We start from the raw sequence: 25,249 nt of genomic DNA on the forward strand, positions 1-25,249 counted from the left end.
CACTTGGAAGCAAGTTTCTTTTACAACCTTAATCACAAAGCTCCACCTAATGGAACGAGGAGAGAACTGTGCACAGAAAAAGAAAGGGAGAGAGACGCTGCTAAACTCTGCTATCAGGGGAAAACATAACAGTTAATCTCCTCCACCTAAGTTATAAAGTCTCCCTTTCCAAGGTCTTTCAAACATCGAGGTGGGATGAAAGTCATAAGGGGAAAAAAAAAAACCCAAAGCAAAAAACCTCACAAGCAACCTCATCCTCTACCTTTTCATCTGACTGAAATTGTAACCTTTTTATTTTAACTGATAGAATTTTCACTCCATTAATACTAGTCTTTCACACTGGTAAGTTGCACCTTATAGATCCCAAAGCATTTAAAAATTATAAATATATAAAATAAGCTGTAAATGTTGGTATCTATTTACTGCTAGATGGTTTATAATCAAAAGTAAAATCACTCATTAATGGAACAATCAACGAGCTTTTTAAAAAATTGGCAAAATATTTCTTTTAATTTCCCCACTGAAAATGAAGGCTTTCTGTACAATTTTAGATCACTCATTGATATCACACAGCTGGAACACTACTGGAACACTAGGATTTCAAAATATGAGGGAAAGGAGCTGAAGAATTTAAAAAAATTTGCAAAGATCAATGCCATTTTCAACGTGGAGCAATTTTTTTTAAGTGCTTTGCAGATGTTAATATAAAAGATTATACAAAGTCCTCCAGAAGCTTAAAAATTCACTCACAATCTCAGATTTGCTCTGCAGCCAGAGGAAGGCTCAGTGACCACTTTCAGACTTTTTCTGCAACAGAAGGTACAAATCTAAATGTCACCTTGTATCAAGATAAAGTGTTTCACTGGAGAAACAGGACATTTGTCAGGATCATCTTATTTGAGATGACTAACACAGTGACAGCCCTGAGTCTGTATTGTAAAATTGTCAGTAGTAGGACAAGACTAGCTCATACTTTCTAGTAAAAAATGTTAGTTTGGTATTCAATAGTCTTCTGTCAAGAATTGCACTTCGATATTCTGCAGAAATAGACCTGCCAATCTAAAATTGTTTTAATTCCTAATATTTATGATCAGATGTAGAAGTATGACACCTGCAGCAGAATAACTTCCATTGGAAAGGTGATTAAATCATGTCTTCATCAACCTTCAAATACAACAATGTGCAGTTAAATCAGGCTATTTCATGGCCAGCTGAGATTTTGTGGGGTTTATCTCTTAACTTCATTGCTACCATTAACAATGGTGATTAGCATGATTTTCTTAACCCTACTTCTATCCCTCCTCTTCCTTTGGTGCCTTTGGGTAGAGGCTTGGTTCTGTCTGTTCTTCCTTGAATTCACAAGATCCCCAGTGACAGAGCTCCCCCCAAAACTTTAGCTTCTCTGCTAAATTTAGCTACACTTGGACAATGAGCTCACGATTTACCAGGTGGAGGAAGGCAGGACTGGTGTAGAGATAGATAAAAGCAGTGCTATCTCATTAGCCCTGATTCCTGAAAACCCCGGGAGAAGGGTCTGTGTGGGTAACCTGAGGGCATCGCCCAGGGGCACATCAGGGCAGCTCATTGCAGGACATCGAGCCAAAGGATCTGGAAAGCCAGGACACCGAGAGCGGGGGCTCCCGGGAGCAAAGCTGGTTTCCAACGAAGGGCAACGAAGCCGGTGAAGGGTCTGGAGTGCATGTTCTGAGAGGAGCAGCTGAGGGAGCTGGAGGTGTTTAGTATGCAGAAAAGGAGACTCAGGGGAGACCTTATTGCTCTCTACAGTCACCTGAAAGGAGGATGTAGCCAGGTGGAGGTCGGCCCCTTCTCCCAGGTCACAAATGAAAAGACAAGAGGATATAGTCTTCGGCTGAGGCAGGGGAGGTCCATGTTAGACATTAGGAGGAATTTCTTCATACGAAAGGTGAATAGACAGTGGGATGAACTGATCAGGGAAGTGGTGGATTCGCTCTCCCTAGAGGTGTTTAAGGAAAGACTGGACGTGGCACTTTGTGCCACGGTCTAGTTGACAAGGTGGTGTTCGGTTGTAGGTTGGACTCCATGATCTCAGAGGTCTTTTCCAGCCTAGCTGATTCTGTGATTCTCTGAAACCGCAAAGTCAGACAATCACCCCGCGCACCCCCGTCCCAGCCACCACCCACGGGCCGTCACGGGGTGGAGGTACAGCTGGCTCCGCCCCCTCGCTGAAGCCCCGCCCTGGGGGCGTGGCTTGGCGAGCGCGGGCTTTGCCCGACAAGTGGGGCGCGTGAATGTGCCGGCTGCGCATGCGCTACCCGTGACCCCACCGCTCTTCTTCCGCCCCCGAGGTGCTGCAAGGCGCAGCCTCCTTCGGTGCCTGATTGGCTGGCTTGGCCTTTCTAGCCAATGGCAGTGGCGCTTCTTGCGGCAGCGCGGCGGCTCCGCCCGCCAATGGTGCGGGCGGTTGTTGCCTCCTTCCTGCCCTCTCCCGCGTGTACCGCGCTTCAAGATGGCAGCGGCGGCGCCGGGTGCGGTGGAGCTGGAGCTGCTGGAGCGGCTACTGGGGCTGCCGGCCGGGAACAAGTACGGCGTCCAGGGGGAGCGGAAGGTGAAGGGAGCGAGGAGGGGCCGGGAGCGGGCGGCGGCGACGCGCGCGGGATGGCGTCCCTGGCCTTCCTTCCCCGACGGCTGCTTCCCCCTGCGCTTCCCCTCTCCCTCCCTTGCGATTCCCGCCCAGCACCCGTGCGACGGTGACTGCGGCCCCCCAGTTACCAGCCTGCGTGTTCTCTTTGAGCGGGATCTCGCCTATGCTTCCTCCAGACTTCCTTCATCGTCCCCCATATGTTATGGATGTTGTAGGCCCACGCTGTCTGCGAGTCTGTGGGTTCTGGAAACCTCATCCCTCTGCCCGTGGAAAGGGCATCGTGTATCGTGGAAGGGATGTCTGTTTGAAATACATCTGTTCTTGCACCGTTCTCCTTTTCTCTGCCTTTCCCTGATGCCTGTGCGAGTTACGTCTGTGCAGGCGTGGTTAAATTAGGAGGGAGGGGAAAGATGCTACTTTAGTGTTGGGATCGTGTCTGTGGTGAGGAGCTGTTGCTCTTAAATATTTTGTTCTTTTAAAGTACTTCTGCCTGAAAGGAGGTTGTAGTGAGATGGGGGGTCGGTCTCTTCTGCCGTGCCTGCGGTGAGAGGACCAGAGAAAATGGCCTTAAACTTAGACATGACAGATTCAGATTAGATATTAGAATAAAAATTTAACTGTTAGGGTGGTCAGGCATTGGAATAGGATGCCCAGGGAGGTGGTGGAGTCACCACCCTTAGAGGTGTTTAAGAGGCATCTGGGTCTAGTGCCAGGTGATGTGGTTTAGAGGTTACAGTGGCAGTGCTGGACTTGATGATCTTGAAGGTCTCTTCCAACCCTGATGATTCTTTGATTCTAGATGTCTTGATGTTTTTGAGTTTTCTATGGAAACATAAAGTTCCATGGTTTGAGAGGCACCTGAGGCATGAAAAATGTAATAATGAGGCTGAATGTCACAAATTTTGTGACACCTTTTATCTGATCCTCCCTCCCAGAGAAGGTGGATGGAGAAAAAAGCTGTGCAGTTGCCTTATAGTTTGGGTTTTTTTAATTGATTATTTATAATTAAGAGTCCTGAATATATATATCCTTAAGTTGCAAAAGCTGTCTTAATTATTTAGCAACCTCATGAGTATTTTAGTGCTATTTACTGTAAAGCATAAGGCTGAAAAAATTGAGTAACTAAATCTGTCCGTAGTTTTTCTGACTGCATGTTCAGTGGAAGAAAAAACCTTAGTAGTAGTCAAAGACATTAAATTATTTTTGTAGTTTTATCAACTTGCACCTTAGTTTAAATAAATCTGAACATAGACTCCTCTGTGTGGTCAGATACTTTAAATGAAAAGAAATGTTGCATTTTAATCAGTTTCTGTTGTTCCATGTCATAAATAACTGAATGGACTTCAGTCTGTTGCAGTGAGTTTCAATTCATTCTTTTATTTATTGACTTAGTGGTTTGGTTTCCTTTCCCACAGTTTGACATGTGCTGCTGTCACTAACAAAGACATGGTTAAATCTAGAGGTGTGTTGTGTTGTCCCCTCACAGTACTAGGGAGCTCCTGGCTTCTGTCAGGACATTTGGGATGAATAAGCATTTCAGGAGGTGTGGTCACTGCAGTTTGCTTGCTCAGAGAGAAGTTGGATGCTGCTGACTTTACAGTCTTGAGGAAGAGTCCTGAATTTGAGAATGAGTTAAAAGTCAGTTAATAAGATTTCTGCCAGTTTTGGAACAAACAATACTATTTCTGGCTAATATTGGCAGAATTTGATTAATTGGAGCTAAAGATGTCTTGCTTTGTTCGCGTTCTTCTGTAAGAACTGAAAATAAACCCCAGAGAGTGAAAAGCAAACATACACTTAGTTTTGATGGTACTACCTTTACTATGAATGCTTCTAAATTCTGACTTATTGCCTTAAATATCCTTTTGAGGGGCTGTAAAAAACCACTAACTATCCATATAGAGATGGGTTTTTTTAATGAGTTGTTAAGTCTTACGCTCTTGTTTCCGCTTCCAGGTTCCTGTTCTCCAAACCAACAATGGCCCCGGGCTGACAGGGTTGATGACCATTGCTGCCCACCTTGTCAGGCAGGCTAAGAAAGAGCAACTGCTCGGGAACACTGCAGAAGAGAAAGCTGTTGTTCAGCAGTGGTTGGAATACAGAGTGACTCGAGTAAATGGAGGCTCAAGTAAGGAAGATACTAGGATAATTCTGAAGGTAAGGAATACTTAATTACCTTGCCACTGAGTTTTGGAGTGACTAGACCTAGAAGAAGGTTACAGTGCTAATGTGTGTGTGAACGTGCAGTTAATAAAACTAAGCAAATGCTAAAAGCTTGACAGTATTGTTAAGTACTGGCTTTTATTCTGCTTGCTGCTTTTCACTTTTAGTAAGCTGAAACAGAAGGGAAAACAGTTAAAACTGTAAAACATATGAAGCAGAGCAGGCTGTTCAGTGTAGTTTAGAGATTGTTCAGCTGCCTGTGTAAGACACCAGTTTCTTATTATCTTCATAAACCCTTGGTTATAAACAAGTTGGCCTTGTATTTCAAGGTAACACTTCTCTGATTGTTTTAAGAGCTGTTCTTATTGACTTGGCAGTTATGGAATACGGGCGATACTTGATGCTGTGGTAATTGGCATTGATGCCAAAAGGAGTTATTGGACAGAATTGTGTGTGAAAAGTGAAATCGTAAAGGAGCCTCTACAACAAAACTGCCCTTTACATCAAGGTACTTTGAATGGAGACCTTGGTCTGCTGTTATTAAACTTTTCCTGCGGTCTGACACTTACTTCCTGTTAAACAGGTGGAAGCAGAAAAGAAAATCTCAAGGGTCACCCTGTTATTTGAGCAGCTAGATGGCAAGGAGTAGATAGTAAAACTTACTCTATATATCTTCTTGCTCCTTGTGACTGGTAATTAGTGTTTTTGCAGTGTTGTGGGAACAACTTGAAGAGAAAACTTGTTTTACACTGTTAAATTCTAAGGGCACTGTTTACTAGGCATATATAAAACAGCAGTGAAATTCAATCAGTTTTTAAAGTGGTTATTTTTTCTAACTTTGGAAGTATGTTTTAGATGGAAAGTTAGTCCTACTAGTCAGTATGGGTTTAGAAATAGCTTTGGTTGACTTTACTTTGACTCTGGTTGGCATCTTAGAATGATGCAAAGCAAAACTTTGTTGCCCTCTTCAAACTGACAGCCCTCTTGATCTCGAGGACTTGGAATATCACGTCTGCTTTACCAATTTGGTGAAAGTCCTCAAGAACCATTTCTCTCACTTGCACCCCAAATAATCTGAGTTATCTTGATTTCATAGCATCTGGGAAATATCTTCCATTAGTTAATTATAAGTTTGTTTACATTGCTTCTCTTTTTGTAATAGCTCTGCTCTTACTTTCTATGTGTAAACGTTATCAAAACCATCACAGTCATGGTTACTCTACAGATATCACGTGAAAACTGTCTACCCTTTGGGATTTTCTGAACTTGATTGAAGGAGACTGACTAATCTGGGTTTTAACTTTAGCTTTATGACAAGTGTCATATAGTTTCAGTCATTTTTTTTAAACGAATTTGTGATGCTTTTTCTTCTTCTGAACTGTGAGAAGACCATATGAGAATAGATAACTTTTATTCACCTTTCTTGCCCTTCTATCATATAAAAACCGTAAGCAAGTTTTCTGTCTTCTTATAAAAAAGTACATCTGCTCTGATGGCTTCAGTGATGATATCTGCATTGTCAGCACATACATGTGAGTATTTGCAGAACTGCATTAGAGTATGAAAACCAGATGCAGAGATATGGCAGTTTTATGCTGAAGCTGGTATCACTCTTCAGTTTTAGGCTTAGGAACACTGGCCATGTAGAAAAGACAATATACTGAAATACAAATATGTGGATAAATCAAGTGTTTCCAAGCAAAGCAAAATTTTCTTACTGAGAAACAATCAGTGTCACTTGAAGGAGAATCTCTGCCTTTAAATAGTTTAATAGATATTACCATTTTAAGGTTTTCCTGTGTTTTTTTTTTTTTCTTAGCAAGTCTTGAATAACCAGAATTTATTTTAACACAGGGCTGCTGTGGAATTGTTCCAGCACTAATAATTTCATAGTATAGCAATTAAGGATTTTTTTAATTTGTTCTCTTGCCACTATGATTAATCAGAAGAAGAGGCAGCCTACCATTAAAGTATACTGTGCCAAAAGGGAGTATGATTTTAAAAAAAAGAAAAACTAAAATAGGGAGGGAAGTCTGAGGCTGTAGTTTTACAACGTGTCTGGAATACACAATGGCAGTCTTGGGACAGTTGCAGCCTAGAGCCACAATTTATAATAAGCTGCACCAAAAACAGTTCAGTCACTTCTGCTATAAACTTTAGGCTGCCTCCATTTAACCCTTAACTGAGGTGATGTGATTCTACAAAGTGTCGGTAAATAACTGGTTTAATGTCTGTTAATTTGAACAGGAAGGATCTGTTTGCCCTAGGAAAATAGGTTCTTAAATTGTTCTTGCTGATGTGTTGCCTAAAGCTATTACTTGGCATGAAACAATGGTGAAACAGACCATCTCGGCTAGGTTTTTTATATTTATTCAGAGCAAATGCCATACTGTTCACAACAGGCCAATAAATGGGCTTGTGAAGTTTTGTCTAATTTTGATCTGTGCTTCTGTACTGGACAGAATAAATGGGAGCAATACTTCTGGACTGTTCTATAGCAGATATGTAGGAATGATGAATGTCAATAGCAGTGATAGCACAATATCCAATGCATTACATTAACTTCTTTACACAGGATAAGAGAGTATTTTCCTTGTTTCTTTGATGTTTGGTTAGTGGCAAATTAAGCTGCATGGGGGGAAAAAAGCTGAAAATTACTGAGCCATCATGCTTGATAACTAGTAGTTTTTCTACTCCTCAGGGAAGGAATTGAGAACCTTTGTGAAACACTTGTGCTATCAAATGACTACTTAGACGTTAGTGAATTCTGTTCAGGAGGTTTTAATGTCTCTGCTTTGTCAATTTTAGGTATGTAAAACTTGAGCATATTCCTCCCACCCCCCCTCCGTCTTCAGGCATATTCAGCATCTGCCAAATAACTGGGAGCTTGTACTTGAATTCACAAGAATGTAGATACCTCTGGTCCCTGAATGATAATTATAACCCAGAATTTTTGTGTACTACTTTGTGTCTTATGCAAAACAGTGTTCCATGACTTCAACTAGCTTTGTCCCAATCTCCTGTGCTCTCTGGCTGTAAGCCTGAAGTTCAGTTAGAAATCTGAATAAGAAAGCTTCAGTTCCTATCTAATGTGCTTGCTTGAAAAAATTACTCTTTCCACAGATAAAAAAGCAGGTTAATCCATGCTCTGCCCATGCCATTAATCCACAGTTCTTGTACACTCTTTTTTGGTAGAGTTCTAAATGGGATGCCTACCTGCTTTAGCAAGCTTATCCAGCAAGTATCTTTTAAACTTCAACTTTCTGTATTCACTTCTCTCCCTCTTCTTTTAGCACCAGGATATGTTTTTGTGCTTACAGGTTAAAGGATTGAATTTCGATTATTGGAGGAATATTTCTCGATTATTTTTCTTCTCTTTTTTACAAGAAACTTGGTATGTTGAATATAATAGTCTTCCAGACCAAGTGTAACTCATAGTTTGCCAGTTCAGCAGAAGATTCTTCCATGAGAGTTAAAAATACAGCTATGCACCAACGGTGCAGTTCTGTTTTTCTTGGATGTGGCTGCAGAAACCCTTTCTTGGGTTCTGCATTGTCAGGGGCTTTCCTGGGGCATTTGAGAGTGCTCAGTTTTTTGTCTTTGCATGGTGTGATATAAAGGCACTTAGGGCATAAATGACCTTGACAATCTTGCTGACTGAAAGGATGTGCTTCTGTGTGTAAGGGAAATACATACACCAGCAGGATGTTGTGGACAAAATATCCAAAATAAAATCTGAGCATAAGTAGGTCCATTGTAAGCTACTGAGTCGTCACAAGAAGCACCTGTTGCTTATCCGGATTGCTGTTCCAGCTTGCAGTGACTGGAAGCGATTCAGTTGCCTTAGTGGATTAAATGGATTACAGGCAATTATATTGCATACTTAAAAGATAGTGAGGAATAATGTGGGGTCGTCAGAAGTGTGCCGTGGATGGGATGTGTTGAGCTGTTGCTAGATATGGACTGTAAATCGGATTTTTTTTTTTCCATAGAACAAGCAAATGAAAATCCATCAGTTAGTCCGTAAATAATGCAGCGTCTGTTCTTACGTCGCTTTTTCGCCCTCATACCTAAAAATGGAATTTGAATTGCTGCAGTTGTTTGATGTATATTAGTGCATCATGCTGCAGCTATGCCATACATACCTGTTTGAAATCTGAGAAAGAATTTTCTGAGGGATTGCAACAGTAAGTTTATACAGTTACAAGCAACTTCCATCTTTCATGTGTTCAGTACATGAAAGACAGTGATACAGAAGACAGCTAACAGACCTGAATTTCCTGCATGTAATAGAAATTCAATACAGTTTCGTATTCGTGTTTTCATTAATGTCTCCAGGACAGGAACGCTGTTTCACTTTAATACCATGGTCACTTCAGAAAACTTGACTTTCAGGAGTTTTAGCACAGTTGGCTATTAGCCAGTAATGTAATCATCCATGGGAAGGATAACCCATGAGGCAAGATTAACTAAGTCTGCCTAATGCACATGGAAGAAAACTTACTGTGGTGCTTCTGCATTATCTTGACTTGCAGAATGAAATAGGAATATCTGTCTGTATTTTATGGGAGGAAGGTACATGTTCTAAACCAGAATTGTAAACTGATGCTAATTTATACAAGATTAAACCATTTTTTTCAAATTTAATTTACTCAGTTAACTGACTTCATAAAATTTGATGAACCAGAATAAATAATTGTTCACGCTGTAATGACTTACTTTGCCTTTAAAATTTTAGGATTTTTTTTTTTACTGATGACTGTTTTGAGTGTACACATACAGTATAAAACTCAGAATTAACATGCTGTAATTTTTTTGATGCAGAAATCCAAAATTTTGAGCACGAAAATAACTGTGGTAATTGTGTCTTTGGGGATAATGAGCTTTTTACTTTACAAAATCCCAATTCCATAGCCTAGGCTAAGAAGAACAGAAATGGGAGGTTGGCATATAGTTCTAGTGGTGTTACTTTTCATTATAATGCATGTGGAATTTCTGGTTAGTTGAAATGAAAAATGCTGGTCAAAGATCTCTGTCAGAACAGACAAGTTTATGGGGTTTTTTTCTAGTAAACAGATCTCTAGGTTGTTGGACTTTTTTCTTCCTACAAGTTTTTTCTTCTTAACGTTGCATTTACCTTTGCGTTGTGTGTAGGAAATTCCACAGAATTGTAGTTACATGTTTAAAGTAATTTGAGTGCTAACTAACATGAACAAAGGAGTAAACCAGTCTAAAGAAAAGAAGCTATGTAGCCAGGGGCAATTGACCTTACAGAATTTTAACTATGCAGGGGTTAATATTTTTCCCTGATTTGCTCTAATAAAAGAAACCAAAGCAGACAGGAGGATGTTTAAATATTACAGAAGTACAGGAGTCCTGTCATGAAGAGGCTATCAAAGAAACAGTAAGATGGCATAATGTAGTCAAACTTGTCAAATGCAAATGCAAGCTCAGATGTCTTAAAAGTCTCATTATTTCAGTTTTGTGTTTCAGTCTTATTTTTTTTTCAGTATGTGTCCTGTAGGTTATCTCTGTATTGGTAAAATTATGTAACCACAAAAAGTGCGACATGCTTAAGGCTAAATATAATTTTTTTAATTGTTCACTAATTATTAACCCCCTTCTCCTTGCCCTAGACGTTTTTTATTTCTTTTAATAAAAGGTTGTCTTAAAATGGAGCGTGCTGTAATTGAGACTGAAAAATTTAAATTTTTTAAAATGTTAGTTACATTTAAGCATAACTAACTGTTTCGGGGGGGGGTTGGCTTAAGGAGATGTCTGAGGGGAAAAAGAGGAGTGCACAACTAACAAGGAGAGTTTCCAAATCTAAGGAAAAACTGGGAAACTTGGTTTTGTACACTTCTGAAAAGAATACTTTAAAACTAAAGCTTGCTTAAGCTGGCATCAGTGTCAAGTAGGTAATTTTCTTTGTGGTTATGTTTCTTTCTTTAGAGGGAAGTAGAGGGCAGAAAGATGCATAAGTTGGATGAGAAGTAGGTAAGACGTAGAGAAAAGAAAGGAAATATTTCTTTGGAGTCAGATTAAAATAAATTACACCTGTATTTACAAAAATTTGACTAGATGTAAAGCACTTCTTTTAGACACCAGCATTTAAATTTTACCTAATTGCACTGTCAAAGAACGGTGATATTTTAGTTTCTTGTCTTGTCACTCACTTCTTAGAATTTTTTTTCTTCTTTTATTGTTTTTCTCATTTGCTGAGTTGGGATAATTTAAAGCTGGTGTTTATTTTATATGCATGGTCTCCAAAGGAAGTTTCTATTATTTTTAACAATTGCCTTGATGTATTGTTTCGCAAAGTCAATACTACAGCAGTATAATGACTTTTTCTTTTGTAGGATCTTAACATTCACCTTGAAGATAAAGTCTACCTTGCAGGAAACATTTTTACCTTAGCAGACGTTTTGATGTACTATGGATTGCATCATATCATGGTAAGCATTACTTGCCTTATTTTTATATGTACAACTGCCATAATCGTTATTTATCTAAAGGGCATTTTATTGTTGTAGAAGTTGACCTACTGAATTGATCAATGACAGTTATGGAACAGAACAGAGAAAAATAAAACTCATTTTTAAGTTGTTTGTTTTATACTTTAATATTTAGCTATGGGTCTGTCAGAAGAAGTGTATTACCTGTAATGTCCAGAATGCTTTAGTTTTCTCTGTATAATGTAGCAAGGATGATACCTGTCCCTGTGTTTCAAGGATTGATTGTTTGATGCTTACCTTTTCTAGTCTGAAATATGACTGCTTACAGAATTACATGAGGAAATAGATAAATGAAACTGAAAGGATATGTCAGAACTGAAAGCACTAACCTTTTAGTATTAGAGGAGTACAGATGCATGTAAATTAAGCTCCTGAAGGATGAATGCATATAAAAAAGTTTGAGCCATAACAAATTGTCATTTGTGTTTCAAGACTTGAATGATAATACTTGATGAAAGATACATAATATGAAATAGCATGGGGGGCTAGTGCTTAGGAGCAGAAAAAAAACCACACAACACACCCACGCCTCCCCGCAAAAATAAGTTTGTCCTGAGTGGGGAAGATGTTGAGATCCTTGTAGTCAGCTCAGGTTACCATGAAGTGCTCGAAAGTCATTGCACCTTCAGTTCTGAACTCCAAGTGTTAAATTAAAGATAGAGCAGCAAAAATTATTTGCATTTCGTGCTGGAATGTGTTTGTAAATGAGCCATTGTCATTCTCTGGAGTGGGTGCAACTAAAGAAACCAAAGGACTTACAGGAGAAGGTCTACTAAATTCTTGGGAGAAGATGAAATCCATCAGTTTTGCATTAGAAAATCATGGGGCTGGGGGTGAGTGAGAGGGGAGAGGACAATTAGAAGAAGATGCCTCTGACGGATGCACATGTGTCTGAGAATCAGTGAATTCAGTCAACTGGGTGAATGGTTACTTTTATACAATTAAAAGCAGAGCTCTTGGAGAAGAGTGGAAGAATGCTACATTTCAGAATGGAGGCAAGAGGAGAGGAGGAATCAAGTTATGAAATACTACCAGAAGTGAGAGAGAATTTATGTATCTGTGTCTTGACTGTCCAGGAGTAAAAGCTCAAATGAGAGAGGGTTAAGCAGAGAAGAGGAAAGGAAAGCTTCATTTCAGAAGGTTTTTGAAAACATGCTAGAGTAAGTCACTTAGAATTAATTCTGTTAATTCATATTTGCCTTGTTAAAATATCCTAAGTAGTAGGATAGATGTTTTGACTAAAGTGTCAGAATGGGTTACCTTTCACATATGATATGCAGATGTAGAAAAAATGCTTAAGTACCTTCTAAAAATATGACTGTATATGCTGTAAGAGAGTAGGAGTTCAAATGAGATTTTTTTAAAAAAACTTAGGGGAAAATCCAAGCATTTTTAAATTTAGAGTTTGCTCTAGAGTAGACTACCTAATCAAGAAGAAAAGATACAAGTTATTGCTTTGGGAAATAGAACAGATGGTAAAAACAAATGACTTGGTGCTCCTGGGTGCCTGCAACCACCCAGACACTGCTTGGGACAAGTTTATAGTATAGCATCTGTTTCTGAAATGTTTGATTTCACGGAATATAATTTGGTGAATCAGAAAGGTGTAAAGGGCAAGTAACGAGGTTACTATCCTAAATAAATATGAAAATCTAGAAGCTACTAATTAGGAATTACGTATATTTTGAAGCTTTCAGAATTGATTCATATTAGTACTTAACTGTATAGGTAAGATCTTGAACTGTAGAATCCAGTGATTTTAATTTTTTTTTAAATTATTTTTATTTTCCCTGTAATGAGAAGAGAGTACATCCAGGACTGCTACTCTGCCCTAAGCTTTATGAGGGAGACAGGAAGAGTTGCTGTATCTCTTCATGTGATGTGGTCCAGGGCAGCAGTTGGTCATATCCACCACTGCTTCAGCCAAATTATGCAAAATATCAATAAATGTTTCCTGTAATCCTTTAAGGAAGGAGGTAAAAATGGGAGACATGGGGAGACCCACAGATCTTGCTGTCCATCAAGTTGTCTAGAAAATTGATATGAAAATGTTGCTGATAATGACCTTTAAGGCTAATCTCTGCACTTTTGATTAACTACCTGTGATGCTAACACAGACATTAGCAATAGAATACTGGAAATATTACCAACATATCGTAATCACCCTGAATAAGCCAAGTAGTAAAACTTTAAAATCCTTCTGATGCACGTTTCATTGGAAAGGTTTTTAAGACCAACCAATCCTTTTGCTCAGTTCTTCGCTTGTGGTATCATCTTCCTTTCTTAGTGTTCCTGAGTACAGATAATGTGTCTTTGTATTCATTCACTCCTTCCATCTTCATTTTGCCTTCCCATAATCCAGGGAGAGTCTGATTCTTTACTGTCCAGGCTCGTCCATTTGAGCTGACTAGCTGAGTTTGTCTACTGACCAACAGCAACTCTTAATTCTACAGTTGGGTGCTTTCATTCTCCTTGTCAGTTCTAGTTATCTTAATAAGTAATATTATTAAGTACAATAGTACAATGTGTTTAAAAATCCACGTTGTGGCAAAATAATTAGTATTTTAATCAGTGAGAGTGAGATTCACAGGTAGTGTTTCAGGATTTTTGCAGACAGGATCTATTTTGAGTCTATTAATTAGAAATACACACTCATAATAATAAGGCAGAAACTAAATTGTATGCACTGTTGTTCTGCATCATAATATTGGTCACAAACACCCAAAAGTGTAATGCTTGATACTGCCTTTTCAGTCAATGTGATCTACTTTGTCATATGTAATTGATGTCTCTATGTATGTAATATAAGTATTGTTGTCTTAAAGAGACTTCAATTGCTTAAATATATATGTGGATAAATATGACGAACAAGGAAGTTCCACTAGGTTAAAGCACAGATTGCAGAGAAAACATGAATTTGGAAGCATTGCTTGAAGATAGCTCAGGCAATCAATAAACATTATCACACCCCTGTGATAATAAACTTGTTTTCATATCTGTTTTTTAATTTAAAATTATATAAAAAAAATTCCCAGTGTCTTTATTCTTAAGTATTTTTGAACAGCAGAAGTCCAGTTCAATTTTAAGAGAAATAATCAATGTGAAGATTGATCTGCTTTTATACTTCAAGAAAGTTGTCAGAACCAAAGAAGTGGTCTCAAATCTGTATGTCTGACTTCAAAATTTCTTTAATAAGGTCTGGAAAATAACTTACAGGTGAAATTTATATGTGCAGATGGAAGAAGAAGCCTCAGTCAAAATTTTGGGGGCAAATCAAGAACAGTCGAGTACAAAACAAACTAAGCTGTTCTCCTTGAGTCACAACTACTAACAGTGAACTATGAGACTGCAATAATAGTTTATTTTGTAGGGTTTTTTTTCATATTGAATATTTCCTGTAATAAAGAGATTACCATGAATTTTTGTTAATATTCACTGATATGCTGCTTATTTTAGTACTGAGATGAGGCTTTCCTTCTAAAGAATGATGCTAAAAATGGTTCTTCAACTGAATTACAAAAAAAAACCCAGTTTTAACTTAAAGGAAAGATTTACTTTTAAACCTATTCCTTTAACAGCAGTAAAGTAGTCAAAACAACGTGAAAGCACATGTATGTCATGAAATACACCATCCATCTGTTGGGTATTTTCTTTTTCTCCTGTATTTAAAAGCTAAAGTTAAAAAGTGGAATAGTATCTTAGCCTTTCCTCATACTGAAGAGCTTCAGATGTAGTCATGTATTTTTAGGCTTTCCGTGCACATGTAGAGTGTGGGAATGAGAGTTTATGCCTGCATCCCCAATGCTATGGAAAGCAAATATAATTAAAACTTGTGTATTTATAGCCCTTGCAGCAGTTCTTAGAGTTGCATTATATGATGACCACCTTGGTTCCCCTTTGTGAGCTTTGTGGTGGAAGAACAAGACTTTTTTCTTTTTTTTTGTGTCATGGAAAAAAAAAAAGCCTGTCAAATTGAGTGTCTGCTTCTTTGCTATTAAAATAATTGCTTTAATAGCAAATAATTATTATAACAGCAGAACAGCAGCCTTTCTTAACTTGGGGGAATTGTCTAATTTAATGAGGAAGAACAGAAAATACCCATCTAACAAAATGTTGTAAAAAATGCCATGGAAGTGATCTCTAAACAATTAACCTAAGAGTTATGTTCTGAGTAAAAAGTAGAGCATGCCACAAAGTGCTTTTTAATATATTTCACTGATAGAGTACATTATGTAAATAAGTAAAAATATCTTGTTTGTTGTGCCTAGAGTACAAAAAGGGGTTTTATTATTAGAGTAGCTGTCTGTTTTGCCCTTCAGATGTTTTTTCACTATGCTAACAGAATGAAAGAGGACTAGTTTTCCAGACATCGTTGATTTACATTGGAGAAATGTAAAGATTGAAAATTTTCAGTGTAAAATTATGGGGAGGAAATACTGTATCTGCTTCAAAACCTAAAGTTTGGTTCAGCATTTTCATAACCAAGTGCTTACCCATTAAAGACTTTGAAAAAGGGTATTGTAATCTCAAGGAACTTAAAGTGTAAGCATTTTAGTGTCTGCTTATACTTTAATACTTTTTCTTCACTTTGAGTAATTTTAGATGGCCTTAGAGTACACACATTGTTCTTTTCATTCTCTGTTACTTTGTTAATGGTTCTACAGCTTCATATCAAGCATATCTGCTTCCTACTATCATTAATTATAATGCATTGCAGGTGATCAAAAGCATCTTCCCTTAAATGGTACTGCCTTTTTATTTTAGTCCTGAATATACAGCACTTGCAGAAACTCAGGCAATTTGTGAAATACTCGGTGTTATATTTTAATAGCTTCCACTTTTTGTTTGTAAAATTCTGGACAATTTTTTTCTCACTTATTAGGGTTATTCTATTCCACTTACCTAATTCAAATAACTGTTATATTTCTGGATCAGAAAAAATGTGGCTGATTTTACTTGATTTTTCTGTGCATTTCTATCAGACTATACAGCTGTAGGAATAGTATTTACATTTCCATGCCAGCAGCAAGAAAAGCAGATTTTCTCATACTGCCTGAACTGAGGTTCATAACAGTTCAAAATTGCAGAATGTGTTGTGGAAATACGTGTGTAGTGCCCCACTTGTAGGCAGGTAAGTTCTATAGGAAGAGCAGCTACTTGGGTTTAGGAGCAGCTGCAAGATCCCTGCTTTTTGGTTGTTGCCACAGTTACTGTGTTCTGAACTTCCTGTTAATAGAGCTTTAATGCTATGTGCCATTAGTTTAGAATTCCTTCCTGCAACTCCTTGAGTTCTTCCTTGGTATATTTCCATTGGTTCATTTTCCAGCATATTTCCTTATTTTCTTTTTCCTGCTACACATTTAAATCTTCTAAGTCAAGTGCTGGGCTGTGTGAGAGAACAGCTAGGAGAAGTAGCAAATGTTAAAGGCAACACTTGAAATCGAAAGGCTGGTGTGTCACAAGGTCAAATTTAACATGAGGCTTGGTTTTAAACAGCAGCTTTTCACTCGTACAGCTGAGTGAGTATGTATAGTTCTCACTGGGATCTAAAGTTTGTTGAAACAGATTTGTTTCTAGCTGTCCTGTGCCCAAGACCAAATTTGGAATGAACCTGCAGCATCCACAAAATCTAGAATTTATAGAACAAAGCATAAGGCATATGCCATCTGTTTAGCTTTTGAGGAGAGGATTAACTTTGGGTACCTTTAGAAATCTAAACCTGGAAAAATATTAGGCATGTGTAAGTAGCGATTTTCTGTTAAAACTGTCCTCTACAGATGTGCCCTTTTTAATTGACTGCAGGCATTGTCAAGATTTAAGTTAAGCTTGGCTAACTGAAAATGAAGTGAGGTTAATCCCGTGCTGATTGGTTTCAGTATTGGTGAGATAAAATAGGGTAGTTAATGTGAAGAACACATTTTGTTCTTGATGTAGGTTTTGTAGGCTGTTTTGAGGACTACCCCATTTGTAATTCAGTTGTAGTAGGTTAATGTGAGGATTGTTAATGATTATTATCTAAACTGATAAACTAACTTGATTACAAAGCCATAAGGAGAGATAAAATTGTTAATCAAGGAATAGTAGAATAGTAATACAGGTGATACAGAATGGGAATAGTTCTTCTGCAGCTAGCTTGAAAGACTGAAGGAATTACAGACTTTTTAGTGAAGCTTTGAGGATGCTGCTGACCTGAACTTAAAAGACTTCTAAAAGTAGAGTTTGGATCTGCAACTGGAGATGACTTTATCTGAGCCAGCCCTCTGATTAAAGGTAGGCTTGAAGTTCTGCACGTATATTAGCCACAATTCCTGTGGCAAGGTGTTGTTACAATGATTGTGTGTGATAGTTGGAAACTTCTTCCTGACTAATTTTGCAGCTATTTAGATCTAGGTTGAAATAAGCAGGTAACCGTGCTCTTAACTTGAGAACTCTCGTGAACAACAAGATCTCAAACTGTAGGACTAGGTGATAGTACTTCAAATATTTTTACGAAGCATGGACAGATTTCCAGTTTGTTTTACTGTGGTAATTTGAATCATGCCACTGCTGTCTTAATAATGTGAGCTAGTACATCTGAACAGTTAAGTGTTAAACTATGCTGATTCTTAGTAACTATGCCATATTAGGCAATAGTCATATAAAACAACTTCCAATTACCTATCCAGTCTCAAATTGCTTGAAAAAAAACTTACTCCTGTACTTACAATACACCTGGAAACACAAAATAGTCAGTTTGTCTGTGAGACGATACTGTCTGTCTTCTAAATTAACGTGAAAGGGTTGTGCACGTTGTGGAACTCTTTCCCTGCACGCCTCAATACTGTATACTGATCCGAGGAATAGAAAGATGCATTAAATTCAAGCAAGCTTTTTTCCCCTCTTTATCATACAAATGTATATTCCACCTCCAGGTCTGTTCATTTGAGTAAATTAAAAGTTCTTACATGTTTGGGGCTTAAATATTAATATGTGAAACTAATATGGAATACTGCTGGACTACAACAGCTTGAGTTTAAATCATTTGTAAAACTATCTACTTTCATTTTGCTTTACACTAGCGATGCAGTGCCTGATATTACTTGGTGCCTTGTATTTATTCCCCATGCAGGTGGACCTCACAGTGCAAGAAAAGGAGAAATACCTTAATGTGTCTCGTTGGTTCAACCACATTCAGCATTACCCAGGTGTCCGGCAGCATCTGTCTAATGTCGTCTTCATCAAGAACAGATTATACACAAATGCTCATTAAGGAGAATCCTAATGTTGTGTTGGAAGGAGGTTTGGGAGTTTAGAAGTTATACTGCCCAAAGCCACTAGTAGCAAATATTGTTTTGTAACCTTCTGTATGTGAACCAAAACTGTTAATGCCTCAGATAATACAGTTGCATTGAATTGCTGTTGTTCATTCAAGAATTTGAACTAAAGAATTGTATCATGTATCTGATTAAATGCAGCAATGGTAGAAAGATGGAAATTGAGTTTTAATTCACTATTTTGAAAAAAATTTTAAAGTTCCTTTAATTAAACACTTAAGTGTAATGACATGATCTTTATAGGAAATAATTGGTTATTTTCCTTCAATTACCCACTCCTTTTGCTATTTATTGAATTTTTATGTATGTCGTCCCACTTTCTTTTCATTTTGCTTTCCATGGATGTTTACACTAGTTTTGTAAAAGTTAAGAGCTATATTGTGTGCCAAGGATGTGAAAAAGGGAACATGCAAATGTTACAAAGTATTTATGTGACTGAATAAATTATTTTAAAACTGTAGTTTTAATTTGGCTGTGAAACTTTCTAGTTTTTATTCAGTTAGGAATATGAAGATTTTAAAAAGTTAGTTCACTTCCTACTTCATTTTGTGGTATACTGTTTTGATTCTAGAAGCATTTTCTTTCAAAGGGAGTAGAAAAGTTAGTGTTCTTAAAGATTTTGTGTGTGCTTCACTTCATTTTTTACACAAGCACGAATGCAAGTTTCAAGATTGTAAAAAACCAGCCAAAAAAACCCACCCAAACCCCACCTCAACAAAACCAACCAAAAAACCTCAGCTTAAGATAAGATAATGAGCTGGTCTGTCAAGTTCACTTGCAGTGTTTAAAGTTGGTTTTAAAAACAGCAACACTTGTTGAGTCACACATTTGGACAGGTCATTTAACTGTAGAATGTGGTCCCTCCATTTTTAACAAATTTAAGAGTGCTTACTTTAATTGGTTAAATATCTTCTGCACCATTCAGTTAACATTTCTTTTAACACATGAAAGAAAAAAATTATATTTTAATTGATAAATTGACTTCTGTGTTGGTTTCTACAACTGGGTTTAGCAGACAACTTCACTTGTATGTTCTTTAGTCTTAACTTGTGTGCTACTTTAGGAACTTCCCACCAAGTAAATATAAATACAAAGCTATCTTGGATAGGTGTTTGAGCATTTTGAATGTTGCAAGTCCTTTAAAAAAAAAAAAAGGTGGGTAGATAATTAAAATACATCCTGACACACAAATGAACACAAGAAAATTGCAAGGGTAAGCATAACCAGGACAATTCTGGGCTCTAATAAGTGTTTTCTTTATATGTGTAATTTTTATAGAGGGTTTAAAGTTACACCAAGTTACTTTTACAGTGAAAATACTTAATTTCAGAAATTTCTCGTCATTTTCCAGGGGGCTTAAATCTCTGCTTCTGCCATGTCTCACGTTAGGTAGTCTTGTTCCTTGCTATTTAGAAGCTCACCTTCTGTACTTACACAGATCTCACTGAAATCTTGAGATCTGTTCAAGAATCGTGGAGTGGGCTTTAGTACAAACATACGTTAGAGACTTCACGATCCAAATTTTTCGTATTTGACTACCTGAAAGCTTCAGGTGTTAGCTGTCAGTGCTTGCACTCTTAATTCCCAATTTATTCAAATATTTGCTACCTAGTATTATGTATACAAGTGAGTTTGCTTTTCCCCTCAATTATGTGTGGGACCAAGTGATGGCAAGACTTAGAAAAATACCTACACTTCTACTCCATTCTACTATAATGTTTTCTGCTGTTTTCTGTTGCAGAAGGGGAGCATGGGTGTGAATCATCAGTGCATTTGTTCAGGGTTTAGGGAAGTTTCACATTCATCTTACAGATTTATTGTTTTTATCTATGCTGTTCCAAGTGAGAATTATTTGTTTCGTAAAGTGTATGTGCAAGTCGTCCTCTGTGAGAACAGCAGCTTGTGTTACAGCTGAGACAACTGAATTGCAAACAGAGCTAAATACTGCTGAAAACAATACTGTCATCTTTTCAGGCAAGTTTTGTATAGATGTTGCTACAAAGTGTCTTTTTTTTTAATCCCAAATAGCTGCTGTTTCCAAGTACTGGGATTTCTCAGGTTGCCTACATGCTGCTGCTGCAGTATCCCCTAGCCTCTTGTGCCAGTTTTATTTTCTCTGGTGTAGAACAGAAGTGTTACTTGCTTCTGAAATACTATTAAAAAATTTCACCTAGCAGAAAGATGAAATGTTTAGAATTGGATTAGTAATATTTAACTCTTCACAATCTAAAAGGCATTTGGTCATTATCATATGGTGACTTGATCATATTTCAGTGTTCTCTCTCCTGCACAGAGAAACTTAAAGGGATAGAGGGTTAAAAGCAAAGAAGAGTGGAGACTTTGCCTTTAGAGAGATAACTGGGAAAACCAGATGGTATTGATTTTTCTGCCATCTCCCCCTTTCTGTCAAATGCCTTCTGATCAAGGACAACTAAATCTGTAAAAGAAGTTCTGAGAAATCACACAAATGTAGCTGAGTCTATCTGAGAGTGTATGAGGTACATTTTTTACAATTATACTTTGTAATTTATACAGACGTAGTGTACTGTAGCGTGAGCTTTCAAATTACCATTGATGGCATAAAGGGTGTGCATGGGCAAACCTTCAGCTGTTTTTAACGGTACTTCCACCTGTCTTTCTGTAATATTTTATTATACTTTCACTGAACGTTAGCAAAAGAGACTTTCTTCCCTCACAACCCCTTTTTCTCCTTTCTTAAAACTTCAGTTGCTGAAGGGCACCGTGATGTTTCACTTTTGTTGCTTAGCAGTTTGATCATGATGATGACCACAGTGATGTGTGGAATTTATTTTCACAGCATTTCATGATCAGCAACGCTTTCATTTGTTAATGTATCTCATCATTGCAGTATTATTATTTTGCATAATTGTTCTAATTTATTCAAGGGGCCTGACGTGTTATGGTCTTTTAAGTATGTGCCTCTGGGACTTGAGGTTGTTGCCATATGGTGAGATAGTGCTGCATGACAACCTTTCAGCAACTGAAGAATTCAACAGTGAAATAAATATGATAATTTTAAGTGTTCAGTGAAATCTTACACTTAACCACTTCGACTAGTCTTTTTCCTCTTAATGCCAAGATGACTGCTTGCAGACAGGCCAGGTTGAAACAGGTGTTTGAGTTTTGCATCAGATAGTTTAGGACTGTGGTGATGATTTTTAGTTGTCTTTGTATGTGTAATAACTTCATTTTTAAGTGAGAGTTCATGTTGACTTCTGAAGTCTGTAGGGGTATTTATTGCTCTGAGGCTTATAACTGAGCAACAGTGACTTACAAGAAAATTCAGGTTTCATATGGGATTAGAAAAGAGTGAGTAGAAATAAGAAATTTGGAAAGATTATTCTGAACAAAAAAAACCAATATTTCCAGTTTAGACATGGGTACTAAGAAATTCTGACCATTCAAATGGACCAAAGTATAGGCTTTTCATCAGCAAAACTGTACAGAAATTATTTATGATAACTTAAATGTACAACATGTTTTCTTTCAAGTTCCTGTTGATTTACCTACCAGGTTGGCATCATATTTTTTATACAGAGAAAACATGTTAGGAGATACTACTTCTAGTTTAAAATTAAAACAGTCCAATCAATCACAGCAAGTACTTGCTTTCGGGAGGTTTGCAACTATTAAATTGCCAGAGATTCTATGTGTAACTTTTGCCAGTGAAGTCTACTAGCTAACATCTTAGTTGTTTGCCTGTAAGGGGTGATGTTTTCACATATTTCTAATATTTTTTATTTTGTAATCCTTTTCTATAGCCTACCCCACCCTCTTCAACATATTTTTAAATTGAGTAGCCTTTCTCCCAGGAATTTCGTACTGTTGTCTGAATCTTTGGAAGCACATAGGCCTAGAAATAGGGAGCCTGTTTTTTGTGAGGTACATCTTAAACTTCCTAATAGATGTTACAGCTCATCAGAGTATTTTTATTAAATAATTCTTCAACATTAGTTTCTTTCTCTCTTACACACACATACATTAATTTCAGTTATAGCTGATGGAAGACTAATCTAAACTCTTCAGTGTGGGTGTGCATCCTGAGTTATTACAGGGAACTGAGGCTCTAAGTAAGGTGTAATATAGATGTACCTTGCAATTCAAATAAGACACTCCCTTATATTAACTATTTCATATGAAAATGTGACTCAGAAGTGCTTTTGTCCATTAAATGCACCCAAGTAACATTATAGATGAAGAGGCAGTAGAACTTAGGTATCTTTTTTCTGAGTTAAAAGACAACAGATGATCAAAAATCTGCTTGTCAGTGCTGTTGATTTGGAGCAAAGTATGTAAAAAGATACTAGCTGAGAAAGATGGAAATAAAGGAATAGGACTGTAAAATCGTCAAGAAATTCAATGTAAGCTCTTCTATTCAGAAGTCTGGTTCATATTCTTTCCAATCTGTTTGCATCTCTGCAGGTGATTTGTGGGTTGTCTGCTACATGAATGCTGAAATTGGGAGTAGATTTTTCTCCAAGTAAATTTGCTTGATATAGCCATGAATTGATTTTCTTATTGTATGTGTATGCAGAACCTAGTATGTAATTTTTTCTAACTTTTTTTGATTTTTTTGCTAGGAAGAGGGATCAGTAGGCCTATTTGGTTTTTTTTTCCCCTTTCAGTTTTTAATCTTATCACTTCTTTTAATCTTTGGTGTGTTTCACAGTCTTTAACTTCAAAGTGTAATTGCAATGATGCAGCTGCTTAATGGATTGCTACATTTAATATTTTCCCCCTAGGAGCAGTATTTCTTCTTTGCATCTATAATTGGATCATGCTGCTGCTGTCCCTGATGGAAACACCAGGTTTCATATTCACCAATACACCTGAGCACATGCTTACTCACTTGGTAATCCTAATTTCTTTTTTGATTTATCAAAATTGAATTGTATTACGTGGGGGGGGGGGGGGGGATTTTTGTGCTTGAATTTTATTGCAAAAGAAATGTGAGGGGAAATGCCATCATGCACCTCTTGCTGCTCCAAGCTTTCAGATCGAGACTGGGTCTTTGTACCCTACTGCTGCATGTCTTGAATGTTAAATTTATAGTACTTCAGAGCCCAGCTCCAGGGCAATATATAAAGATACCACAGATTTGGGAGGGGGATTGATTTTGCAGCAAGCATTAGTTGTTGCTACTCTGTGCACATTCCTGCAGGCGTGGCCTTTATTTTCCATGCTGGTAGTGACCACAGCCACCGCAGCTGCCATGGAACACCACGCATCCCATCTCCCACTCTACAGGCAGGCAGGAGGTGAGTAATTTTTCATTGTTGCTGCATCTGAAGGATTCCCCTTTCCCCTCCCACACTACCTTGGCCCCTTTAGGAAAATTTTCATCTATTAAACTTTCCCTCCTCTGTTGGAGGAACTAAATCTCTTTCAGCATTTTCAGGCTGGTGATCTAATTTGACAGCTCGTAGGTGATGTCTATTCCTCTTCAAAGAGGCAGGTAGCCCCGGGCTAGCCAGCTGCATTGTGGATTCTGCAGATTTGGCTTGCTGTTCCTGCTGGGTGTCATCTGTCTTCTTAGTCTTGCGGTGGATAATTTTTGTCCTCCCTAGCATCATCTGCCTGAGCAGTTTTTGCCTGGCAGGCCTGTCCATACAGGTTGAGCATCAACTACAGTAGCCGCACGGCTAATCTGACAAGGCACTCCTCCAAACAGCGCAGCCCCGGGCCTGCTTTGGCCAGCATTGGCATCGCAGCCCGCAAACTTCCAGCCATCATGATCGTGGTCTTGGTCTCCCATCACGGGTGCAGCCCATGGACTTATTCTGCTGGCGCAAAGTATGTCCCCCGCCTCGCCCTCTTAAGGGCCGTCGCTCCAATTCCTCCCATCTGGGCAGATGTCTGCCTCAACAGGTTTGGGTTTCCCTGCCTGTTGCCGGCATTTGACTCGGACACCGCCACTTGGATGAAATAATACTTTAGTGGATTATCATTGCTAGACAGCCTGTGGGGAAAATGACAGGACTCGGCACGTTCATCTGAAGATTTTACAATTCAGAGTGCTGCTAACGCTAATGGGAAGTGGCAGGGTGATCCCTAAAAGAGAAAGTGGGTTCCATTGCACGGCAAAAGTGACAGAGGTTGTTTAGCCTATCTTCCGAAAAAATACATGATGACTACATATGTTGATTTTCATGCTCCAAGCCATAGCTATTTCCATATTTTTGTGACTTGATGACTACTTTCTACAAACTGACAGGTTAGGGGCTCCACAAGTATTGTCTTTTTATAGCCGTCACCTCTTTAAGTCCTCCTTAATTTTTTTGAATATGTTTTGAAAATAAGCTTGATGGGGCAGTGGGAGTAACCGGCCGGGGGGGGGGACACAACAAAACAGACATAAATGCAACAATAAAGCATATTCTTTAAAAAACACAACTATTCAAACAAAGGAGGAATGGTTTCAGGACAGTAGTCCTAGAAACCAATGCAGCTGTTTGTCACAGGATTTGTTTCATTCCCATAATGCCGAACCTGACATTATTCATGATGTAAGAACTGTTTCCTAGAAATGCAGTAGTTGCAAAGCCCCTTAACTACAGGATTTCCTCCTTAACAAATAAAAAGCTGGAGCATAGAGCTTAGAGGGGGAAATAACT

The 25,249-nt window shown here is 38.0% G+C and overlaps 1 protein-coding gene across 2 annotated transcripts; it reads left to right on the plus strand.

Moving 5' to 3' along the window:
* Positions 1 to 2,415: 2,415 nt before the first annotated feature.
* On the plus strand, positions 2,416 to 19,074 carry EEF1E1 (eukaryotic translation elongation factor 1 epsilon 1). Of its 2 annotated transcripts, none has more exons than XM_051799283.1 (4): positions 2,416 to 2,562; positions 4,580 to 4,780; positions 11,146 to 11,241; positions 18,410 to 19,074. In XM_051799283.1, exons 1-4 carry the CDS (start codon positions 2,431 to 2,433, stop codon positions 18,548 to 18,550), a joined length of 570 nt encoding a protein of 189 aa, XP_051655243.1. In that variant the 5' UTR covers positions 2,416 to 2,430; the 3' UTR covers positions 18,551 to 19,074. The 2 variants fall into 2 exon arrangements, with proteins under 2 accessions (XP_051655243.1, XP_051655244.1); XM_051799284.1 differs by having other exon boundaries at positions 2,438 to 2,587.
* The last annotated feature ends 6,175 nt before the right edge of the window (positions 19,075 to 25,249 follow it).

The sequence above is a fragment of the Manacus candei genome, unplaced genomic scaffold (assembly GCF_025592945.1).
Source record: "Manacus candei isolate 608988 ecotype Guabito, Panama unplaced genomic scaffold, ASM2559294v1 h1tg000049l, whole genome shotgun sequence".
Lineage (NCBI taxonomy): Eukaryota > Metazoa > Chordata > Aves > Passeriformes > Pipridae > Manacus > Manacus candei.